This window comes from Notothenia rossii (assembly GCF_949606895.1).
Source record: "Notothenia rossii genome assembly, chromosome: 12".
NCBI classification, from domain to species: domain Eukaryota; kingdom Metazoa; phylum Chordata; class Actinopteri; order Perciformes; family Nototheniidae; genus Notothenia; species Notothenia rossii.
In genome coordinates, this window is record NC_136911.1 from 23,737,305 (window position 1) to 23,748,738 (window position 11,434).

Consider the following 11,434-nt stretch of genomic DNA (forward strand, 5'->3'; position numbering starts at 1 on the left):
ATACACCTGAACATCAGCAGTAGAGGACTCTTTAAAGTAGAGATACTACATACTGATATACACCTGAACATCAGCAGGAGAGGACTCTTTAAAGTAGAGACACTACATACTGATATACACCTGAACATCAGCAGGAGAGGACTCTTTAAAGTAGAGACACTACATACTGATATACACCTGAACATCAGCAGGAGAGGACTCTTTAAAGTAGAGACACTACATACTGATATACACCTGAACATCAGCAGGAGAGGACTCTTTAAAGTAGAGACACTACATACTGATATACACCTGAACATCAGCAGGAGAGGACTCTTTAAAGTGGGGACACTACATACTGATATACACCTGAACATCAACAGGAGAGGACTCTTTAAAGTAGAGACACTACATACTGATATACACCTGAACATCAGCAGGAGAGGACTCTTTAAAGTAGAGACACTACATACTGATATACACCTGAACATCAGCAGGAGAGGACTCTTTAAAGTAGAGACACTACATACTGATATACACCTGAACATCAGCAGGAGAGGACTCTTTAAAGTGGGGACACTACATACTGATATACACCTGAACATCAACAGGAGAGGACTCTTTAAAGTAGAGACACTACATACTGATATACACCTGAACATCAGCAGGAGAGGACTCTTTAAAGTGGGGACACTACATACTGATATACACCTGGAGAGGACTCTTTAAAGTGGGGACACTACATACTGATATACACCTGAACATCAGCAGGAGAGGACTCTTTAAAGTAGAGGCACTACATACTGATATACACCTGAGCATCAGCAGGAGAGGACTCTTTAAAGTGGGGACACTACATACTGATATACACCTGAACATCAGCAGGAGAGGACTCTTTAAAGTAGAGACACTACATACTGATATACACCTGAACATCAGCAGGAGAGGACTCTTTAAAGTGGGGACACTACATACTGATATACACCTGAACATCAGCAGGAGAGGACTCTTTAAAGTAGAGACACTACATACTGATATACACCTGGAGAGGACTCTTTAAAGTACACATCATGATGCGTTCAGGCTCTTTTTTTTGTAAAAATCTGTATTGGTTGAAGCTAAATTACAACGTTGTCGTGATGCGTTCAAATCCAGTGGGACATTTGGATAAATCCAGGTGTTTTAAAGAGGTCATTTTGAAACCAGTATGCTGACACTATTTAAAGAGGTTTAGGGGTGTTACCGTGGCATTGAGTCTTCATAGAGGAATTTAGAGTTTGTCTTGATTACTAAATGTCTTACATCCCTAAATAACTATGTTTGACTACATCTATTATATTTGGTAGATCTGCAGGACTCCTCTAAGCGACGTGTGGTCACTGATCTGAACTCCCTGATTGAAACAGCAGAGAGGAGGACACGGGAAAACCTCATCTCCTCTCCACATTTAAAAAGAAGATTGCAATGTCAGTTTTTCCTATATATGAATCATATCATGAAGTAGAAGAGGCTGCAGGTCTGCCTTTAAATGTTAACCACCTCTTCTATCATGCATTCATCAACACATCCACGCACGTGAAGAAGAGCTGCAGGACGTCTTTTAGCAGAAACACAAGCTGTCTGATGTGCACGGGTCACTCTCTGGATAAATGCCTCAAGAAATGATCATAATATTAGAAAACGTGCATCCCGGTGTCTCTGCGTCCAACGCGAGGTGTCTGAATATATTCACGTATGATGTGAAGAGCAGCTTTTAAAGAGTGCGTGTGCGAATCATCAGAGAGATATTTAGAGGGTGCTGCTGTTGTTCTAAAATCAGAGAACATTTAAAAATCATCTGTGATCTGCAGAGTGCTTCTCTCAGCGCGAGCCGCTGGCACACAGCTGCAGGAACTCAATTAACGGTCAATAATTATGGAGGAATCGGGGTTTTACTATAGAAACACTCTGAACGAAATGCAATTTAAATGGTACGTAATCACGAGATAAAGTGAATATTATCATTTATTTTTACAATTATCACTGGAAACGATGCAGAGACGCAAAACTCCACTATGATATATTATATACTGGTTATAGGGTTATACTGCAGCTCTGACACACACACACACACACACACACACACACACACACACACACACACACACACACACACACACACACACACACACACACACACACACACACACACACACACACACACACACACACACACACACTGCTGGTTGCAATATACTATGTATTTCTTTGCAGTCCTTATTGTCAGTCTTCATTCATTTTAGTCTTTATTTATTTGCAGGACTTTTCAATTAGGTTTTTTTTCATTATCAGTATTTATCGGATTGTCTATTTTTTTGTATTTATTTGTATATTTAAAAACAGTTATAGGCATTTCTCTACAGGAGTTATTGTCAATTAAATGTTGGTATTTCTGTATTGATTTCCCTTCAGACGCATTTCTTTGCAGTACTATTTAATCATTTGATTTATTGCCAGTATTTATGAATGCATTAATTTATTTACAGTAAGTGCATAATAATGTATTTATTTTTATATTTTATTATTAATCCATCAACTATTTTCTCTTTCCTCTCAGCTTCTGTTTAAAACATTTCAAAGTGGTTTATACTGAGGTCAGCGGAAAAAGAATCGAGATGGAGAAAGGGAGGAGATTTTCCGGATGGAAACTTGGAAACTGAAACTCTCCCATGTTTTCTCCACCCTTCTCTCTCTCTTTCTCCCCCACTCTCTTTACCATCTTACCTTTGAAGGTGTCTGCCCGCGCGCCCGTTAGTCCGCTCAGGGAAATCAGCGCGAGGAGCAAAGTTAGTGCGCGCTCCATGTTGGAGAGAAACTACAGAAACTCCACTTCTTCTGCTTCTGTAGTTCCTCTGTCCCTCTGTCTGTCCTCCACTCTTCTTCTTCTCCTCCTCCTGTAGTTCCTCTATGTCTCTGTCTGTCCACTTTTTCTTCTCCTCCTCTGTCTCTCCTCCACTTCTTCTTCTCTTGGTGTAGTTCCTCTGTGTTCTCCTTATTCTGTAGTTCCTTCCACTTCTTTTTCTCCGCTGCGGTTTCTCTGATTCTTCTCCTGCTGTTTCTTTAACTTCTTATTCTTCTTCTGTTTCTTCTCTTTCTGTAGTTTCTCTGCTGTTAAACTCCACTCCTCGTTCTTCTTCTCCTGTTGTAGTTCCTCTGTAGTTTCCTGTCTGCAGAGAGACAGACAGACAGGCTCCGGTATTTCTCTCCGGTTTCTCCTCCGTGTCTCAGACCGGAGACTGACTCCGTTTACCGAGCAGCCTCTGACGTCACAGGGGAGAGAGAGAGAGAGAGAGAGAGAGAGAGGGAGAGAGAGAGAGGGGGAGAGGGAGGGAGAGAAAGAGAGAGAGAGAGAGGAAAGCACTTTATTTGACCGATATTTAAATAATTTTTTATGACTTTTCTTATTTCCATTATAATGAACCAAACTTTTTTACGTGTTATATTATAATAGATGACACTCACTTTATTTTTAATATATTTAAAATATGAATATGTGCTTTTATTTATTCTTATCTTTCAACATTAGTGTTTATTTTTGTATTATTATTTTTAGATGAATCCTTTATTATATGAACTTTAAATTGTATATTCTTCATGTATTTTAATTTATTTGGGGGGAAAAAGTTCTGTATTTTTATTCTTAATTAAGAAATTGAACTTACATTTGTATTTATATGTTTCTTATATTTGTAATGTTCACTGTATTTTACGTAATTTAATTAATTTTCATATTTTAAACGTGTTTTATTGTAATTCCTCCACACAGATGTTGCTCGAACGGTGAGTCAGAGGGACCATGCTGCCCCCTGCCGGCCGCTCTCAGTACTGCACCTTTAAAAACTCAAAATATCAGATTTCATTTCTAAATTCTGCTCATTCCTCAGCTGTGCTGCATAGCTCACTGTTTAATCACCAACCGGGAGTTAACCTGCTTTTACATTCACTATTCCCACTGGGAAAACTCATTTTAATCCAAGAAATAGCAAAATTAATTAGTTTTTTTTAAAGAAATGGAAAAAACGTTACGTCTTATGTTGAAAATATGCAAAAGAGACCTTATGTAATGACATTCTTGACCCATAAATAGACAATTTAAACTCCTGACTGTGTTTTTTGTATATTTGAGTGCGTTATTATTCCTGTTCTCTCTGTACAGAACTGCCCTGCAGATTTTCCACATGTTTAATGAGTTTTTTGTCTAGAAATAAAGTGAATCAAAGCAGCTTTGTGTTTCCAATGAAACAAAGTGCGTCATTCATTCATATGTTGCTCTCTGCTGCCCCCTGGCGGACAGACTGAGGCACTGCAGGAGCAACCATAATAATAATATAAAATACATTAAACAAATGAACTACAATAATACAAATATATTAATCATTCTAAAAATAAGGACAAAATATTTAAACTATAATAATACATTTGCATACTCTAAATAATAATCAAAATTATACAAAATAAATAAATAAAATATTAAAATAATTAAACTAATTAACTACAATAATACAAACACAAATATATTATAATTAAAAACAATAAACAAGAATAAAAAATCCAATAATGAAAATACTCACATCCATACAGCACATCGCACAACAAATAAAGACAACTAGTCTCTGAAAGGTCATTTATAATAATTTAATTTTCATTTGTTAGTCCAATTTATAAAAAGTGACAAGGAGCTCTATCAGCAGGTCACAAATACAATTATTATTTTTATTTATTTAAAATTAAATGTAGCTTCTTATGAAGATATTTAACTTCCACCAAAACTACAAAATCTAGGAAAATAAAACATTCAAAATAATAATAAATAAATGCACTCATGCGCAGGCCTACATAAACAAATAAATAACAATAAAATCCCCTCTAAATAACTCCTGCTGATTTTCAGGTGTTTATCAGTATGTAGTGTCTCTACTTTAAAGAGTCCTCTCCTGCTGATGTTCAGGTGTATATCAGTATGTAGTGTATTTACTTTAAAGAGTCCTCTCCTGCTGATGTTCAGGTGTATATCAGTATGTAGTGTCTCTACTTTAAAGAGTCCTCTCCTGCTGATGTTCAGGTGTATATCAGTATGTAGTGTATTTACTTTAAAGAGTCCTCTCCTGCTGATGTTCAGGTGTATATCAGTATGTAGTGTCTCTACTTTAAAGAGTCCTCTCCTGCTGATGTTCAGGTGTATATCAGTATGTAGTGTCTCTACTTTAAAGAGTCCTCTCCTGCAGATGTTCAGGTGTATATCAGTATGTAGTGTCTCTACTTTAAAGAGTCCTCTCCTGCTGATGTTCAGGTGTATATCAGTATGTAGTGTCTCTACTTTAAAGAGTTCTCTCCTGCTGATGTTCAGGTGTATATCAGTATGTAGTGTCTCTACTTTAAAGAGTCCTCTCCTGCTGATGTTCAGGTGTATATCAGTATGTAGTGTCTCTACTTTAAAGAGTCCTCTCCTGCTGATGTTCAGGTGTATATCAGTATGTATTGTCTCTACTTTAAAGAGTCCTCTCCTGCTGATGTTCAGGTGTATATCAGTATGTAGTGTCTCTACTTTAAAGAGTACTCTCCTGCTGATGTTCAGGTGTATATCAGTATGTAGTGTCTCTACTTTAAAGAGTCCTCTACTGCTGATGTTCAGGTGTATATCAGTATGTAGTGTCTCTACTTTAAAGAGTCCTCTCCTGCTGATGTTCAGGTGAATATCAGTATGTAGTGTCTCTACTTTAAAGAGTCCTCTCCTGCTGATGTTCAGTTGTATATCAGTATGTAGTTTCTCTACTTTAAAGAGTCCTCTCCTGCTGATGTTCAGGTGTATATATATCAGTATGTAGTGTCTCTACTTTAAAGAGTCCTCTCCTGCGGATGTTCAGGTGTATATCAGTATGTAGTGTCTCTACTTTAAAGAGTCCTCTCCTGCTGATGTTCAGGTGTATATCAGTATGTAGTGTCTCTACTTTAAAGAGTCCTCTCCTGCTGATGTTCAGGTGTATATCAGTATGTAGTGTCTCTACTTTAAAGAGTCCTCTCCTGCTGATGTTCAGGTGTATATCAGTATGTAGTGTCTCTACTTTAAAGAGTCCTCTCCTGCGGATGTTCAGGTGTATATCAGTATGTAGTGTCTCTACTTTAAAGAGTCCTCTCCTGCTGATGTTCAGGTGTATATCAGTATGTAGTGTCTCTACTTTAAAGAGTCCTCTCCTGCTGATGTTCAGGTGTATATCAGTATGTAGTGTCTCTACTTTAAAGAGTCCTCTCCTGCTGATGTTCAGGTGTATATCAGTATGTAGTGTATTTACTTTAAAGAGTCCTCTCCTGCTGATGTTCAGGTGTATATCAGTATGTAGTGTCTCTACTTTAAAGAGTCCTCTCCTGCTGATGTTCAGGTGTATATCAGTATGTAGTGTATTTACTTTAAAGAGTCCTCTCCTGCTGATGTTCAGGTGTATATCAGTATGTAGTGTCTCTACTTTAAAGAGTCCTCTCCTGCTGATGTTCAGGTGTATATCAGTATGTAGTGTCTCTACTTTAAAGAGTCCTCTCCTGCAGATGTTCAGGTGTATATCAGTATGTAGTGTCTCTACTTTAAAGAGTCCTCTCCTGCTGATGTTCAGGTGTATATCAGTATGTAGTGTCTCTACTTTAAAGAGTTCTCTCCTGCTGATGTTCAGGTGTATATCAGTATGTAGTGTCTCTACTTTAAAGAGTCCTCTCCTGCTGATGTTCAGGTGTATATCAGTATGTAGTGTCTCTACTTTAAAGAGTCCTCTCCTGCTGATGTTCAGGTGTATATCAGTATGTATTGTCTCTACTTTAAAGAGTCCTCTCCTGCTGATGTTCAGGTGTATATCAGTATGTAGTGTCTCTACTTTAAAGAGTCCTCTCCTGCTGATGTTCAGGTGTATATCAGTATGTAGTGTCTCTACTTTAAAGAGTCCTCTACTGCTGATGTTCAGGTGTATATCAGTATGTAGTGTCTCTACTTTAAAGAGTCCTCTCCTGCTGATGTTCAGGTGAATATCAGTATGTAGTGTCTCTACTTTAAAGAGTCCTCTCCTGCTGATGTTCAGTTGTATATCAGTATGTAGTTTCTCTACTTTAAAGAGTCCTCTCCTGCTGATGTTCAGGTGTATATATATCAGTATGTAGTGTCTCTACTTTAAAGAGTCCTCTCCTGCGGATGTTCAGGTGTATATCAGTATGTAGTGTCTCTACTTTAAAGAGTCCTCTCCTGCTGATGTTCAGGTGTATATCAGTATGTAGTGTCTCTACTTTAAAGAGTCCTCTCCTGCGGATGTTCAGGTGTATATCAGTATGTAGTGTCTCTACTTTAAAGAGTCCTCTCCTGCTGATGTTCAGGTGTATATCAGTATGTAGTGTCTCTACTTTAAAGAGTCCTCTCCTGCTGATGTTCAGGTGTATATCAGTATGTAGTGTAGTATCAGGTGTATTTCTGACATTAAGACAATTATTTGTTGTGTGTTTAAATATGCAAATGAGGCCCCCTCTAAGCCCCGCCCCCTCTAGGTGTTCCTCAGGTAGCTGTACAGGCTGCTCAGCCCGCCCTCCAGCATCTCCTTCACTGGTTTTATCAGAGGGTTGTGAACAATATGAAGTCCTTTATCCAGAGGGTGACACGCCAACCTCTCCAACCGACACAACTGGTGCAGCTCCTGGAAACAAACATGGCCGCCTTCTTCATCACCTTCTTCATCATCAATAGGATCTCGTTATATCTTAATTATGAAAAGATGGAGTTACCTGAGGGACGTCTTTAATGTCGTTAAAGTCCAGATTCAGCAGCTCCAGCCTGGAGGAATACAATTAATTAACAGGTGAGATGAAGATACCTGAGTATTACCTGTACAGGTGAAGTTACCTGGTGAATGGAGACACTTACGGTGAGTTACCCTGAGATATTGTTACCTGTAGAGGTGTAGTTATTACCTTCTGCGGTCAAAGTACCTGGTGAAGGATTAAGTTACCTGTGGAGTTACCTGCGATGCTGTTACCTGTACAGGTGTAGTTACCTGGTGAAATGGAGACACTTAAGGTGGTGTTACCCTGAGATGGAGTTACCTGGTGAGTTTGGAGTTACCTGTAAAGGTGTAGTTACCTTTTGTAGTTAAGTAATGATGTGGTGTTACCTGGTAGGGTACTGTCAGCTAAGGTTGAGTTACCTGGTGAGTTTGGAGTTACCTGTACAGGTGTAGTTACCTGTTGGAGTTCCCTAATGATGCGGAGTTACCTGATGAGATGGAGGTATTGAAGGTGGTCTTAATCTGAGATCGGGTTACCTGCGTGCTACCTGTACAGGTGAAGTTACCTGGTGAGCTGGAGTTAGCTGGTGCCTGGTGGTGTGGTTATACCTCAGATGTAGTTACATGTACAGGTGGTGTAGTTACCTTTGTTTGACCTGTACAGGTGTAGCAACAGGTGTAGTTTCAGGTGTAGTTACATGTGCAGGTGGTGTAGTTACCTGGTGAGGAAGCAGAGGGCTTTGGGCAGGGAGTGGAGGTTGTTGCCCTCGACGATGAGGATCTTCAGCTCCGTCAGTGACTGGAGGTTCTCCGCCAGGTTCTCCAGACGGTTCCCGGCGAGGTGGAGGAACACCTGGATGAGGACAGGTGGAGGAGGTGAAGCTATAACCGGGTGTTTACAGGTGTGTACAGGTGTTTACATGTTTTTGCAGTTGTTTACAGGTGTTGTTTACAGGTGTTGTTTACAGGTGTGTACAGGAGTTTACCAGAGCCTTCATGCTGTACACGGCCCCCGGCAGGTGTAACATCTGGTTCTGACTCAGGTTGAGCTTCCTGAGTCGGGTCAGACTGCAGAGAGACGCCGGCAGAGAGGAGAGCTGGTTGTTGGCCAGACTCAGGACCTGAGGGGCAGGAAATGGACTTTGGATCTACCTGTAGTGTTTTAGTACCAGTAGTATTCCTGCAGTGTTTTAGTACCAGTAGTATTCCTGCAGTGTTTTAGTACCAGTAGTATTCCTGTAGTGTTTTAGTACCAGTAGTATTCCTGTAGTGTTTTAGTACCAGTAGTATTCCTGCAGTGTTTTAGTACCAGTAGTATTCCTGCAGTGTTTTAGTACCAGTAGTATTCCTGCAGTGTTTTAGTACCAGTAGTATTCCTGCAGTGTTTTAGTACCAGTAGTATTCCTGCAGTGTTTTAGTACCAGTAGTATTCCTGTAGTGTTTTAGTACCAGTAGTATTCCTGCAGTGTTTTAGTACCAGTAGTATTCCTGCAGTGTTTTAGTACCAGTAGTATTTACAGTAGTATTCCTGCAGTGTTTACAGTAGTATTTCCCGTAGTACCAGTAGTATTCCTGCAGTGTTTTAGTACCAGTAGTATTCCTGCAGTGTTTTAGTACCAGTAGTATTTACCTCCAGCTGCGTGCAGGATCCCAGTTCTTCAGGAACCTGCGTCAGGCGGTTTCTGTAGGCGAATAAAACCCTGAGTTTCTTCAGCTCTCCGATCTCAGGAGGCAGACTGCTCAGCTGAAAACAACAGGTTTAATATCAGAGGTGGAAAGTAACAGAGTACTTCTACATTGTAGTACTTCTACTGTTACTGAAGTACAATATGTGAGAACCTCTGCAGGAGATACGTACAAAGACTCAAACTGAACGTCTCCATCAGGCTGTCGTTCTTTATTAAACTCCAGCACACTAACGAAGACGTGTAAACTGATATTCTTTCAACTCTCATATGGAGTCTTTACAGGTGCCTTCTTGCCCTGTAAAGACTCCATAATGAGCAAGGCAGCCCCCCCCCGCCCCCAATAACAGCTGCTGTCTCTGGATAAATAAAGATCATAATCCCATATAATCCTCCAGGATCCAGTTTCTGTCCCTCCGTCCTCCACCAACCTTCAGAACCAGTGAGAAACACACAGGGACAAATCTCAATAGTGTGTGTGTGTGTGTGTGTGTGTGTGTGTGTGTGTGTGTGTGTGTGTGTGTGTGTGTGTGTGTGTGTGTGTGTGTGTGCACCTGGTTCCCCCACAGGTTGAGCACCTCCAGGTTTCTGAGCTGAGCAAGCGGAGCAGGAAGTGACTTCAGAGAATTCAGAGAGAGGTTCAACTTCTGCAGCTCCAACAACTCCCACAATTCATCTGGAGGCTCCTATGGCAACACATACTGTTATAAACTACAATAACAATACTTATATCTAGTATTACTATTATACAGAGTTTCAGCCATGGTCCCTGAAGGCAGCATCTCTCTGGTCCTCCACCGCCTCCGCTAAGCTAAAGGCGGCTAATGTTGGGCTATAAAGGAACTACAGCACGGTCACATGACTTCACGTCACCACCACTAAGCTAAAGGCGGCTAATGTTGGGCTATAAAGGAACTACAGCACGGTCACATGACTTCACGTCACCACCGCTAAGCTAAAGGAGGCTAATGTTGGGCTATAAAGGAACTACAGCACGGTCACATGACTTCACGTCACCTCCGCTAAGCTAAAGGAGGCTAATGTTGGGCTATAAAGGAACTACAGCACGGTCACATGACTTCACGTCACCTCCGCTAAGCTAAAGGAGGCTAATGTTGGGCTATAAAGGAACTACAGCACGGTCACATGACTTCACGTCACCACCGCTAAGCTAAAGGAGGCTATTGTTGGGCTATAAAGGAACTACAGCACGGTCAAATGACTTCACGTCACCACCGCTAAGCTAAAGGAGGCTAATGTTGGGCTATAAAGGAACTACAGCACGGTCACATGACTTCACGTCACCACCGCTAAGCTAAAGGAGGCTAATGTTGGGCTATAAAGGAACTACAGCACGGTCACATGACTTCACGTCACCACCGCTAAGCTAAAGGTGGCTAATGTTGGGCTATAAAGGAACTACAGCACGGTCACATGACTTCATGTCACCACCGCAAGTGTACCATAGTGATGTCACTATGTTCCTGAAGTAAGGATATCAGGCCTATAATGATCATATCTAGTTTTTAGTCAACAATTAATGGATGTTTAATTGATTGTAGATGTTTGCACCTTGAGTCCACGGCGGGCGAGGCTCAGGACGGTGAATCCAAATTGTCTGACGGTGATTTTCCGGATTCGATCAGCTGACGTCAGGTTTTCCTCGCCCCCCCGACCCCTCCTCACCTCCCTCACCCGTTCCCCGCAGGAAACTCCACCCATCACAACCAGTTCACCTGAGATCACCTGAGGACTGCATGTTGGTCTTTAGACTCTGAAGATGGAGCAACAAAACACACATAAATATAAAAACTCAAATATTTGTATTTCCTTTTTATTTTTTATTCATGGTAATTTAATTACACAAGGAAGACTTTTTAAAAATGTAAATATTGAGGAATAAATGCTTTTTTCTGATTAATAATACTTGATGTTGTTATGCCAATAGCCTTAAAGAGTACTTCCTTTAAAATCCTTTTT

The 11,434-nt window shown here is 40.5% G+C and overlaps 2 protein-coding genes across 2 annotated transcripts in view; both read right to left on the reverse strand.

Annotated features, from left to right (window-relative positions):
- Window positions 1-3,267, reverse strand: part of LOC307026470 (receptor-type tyrosine-protein phosphatase mu-like) — a 113,430-nt gene extending 110,163 nt beyond the window's left edge. The window contains exon 1 of the mRNA XM_079661859.1: window positions 2,743-3,267. Coding sequence (XP_079517985.1) covers window positions 2,743-2,821 — 79 coding nt within the window. The 5' untranslated portion in view covers window positions 2,822-3,267. The remainder of the gene's footprint in view (window positions 1-2,742) is intronic.
- A 1,361-nt stretch (window positions 3,268-4,628) lies between these two features.
- Window positions 4,629-11,184, reverse strand: LOC307025972 (uncharacterized protein). Its single transcript, XM_079661008.1, has 7 exons — window positions 11,027-11,184; window positions 10,009-10,140; window positions 9,400-9,513; window positions 8,756-8,890; window positions 8,489-8,622; window positions 7,771-7,819; window positions 4,629-7,682 (listed from the first exon to the last, which is right to left on the reverse strand). Exons 1-7 carry the CDS (start codon window positions 11,174-11,176, stop codon window positions 7,533-7,535), a joined length of 864 nt encoding a protein of 287 aa, XP_079517134.1. The 5' UTR covers window positions 11,177-11,184; the 3' UTR covers window positions 4,629-7,532.
- Window positions 11,185-11,434: the final 250 nt, after the last annotated feature.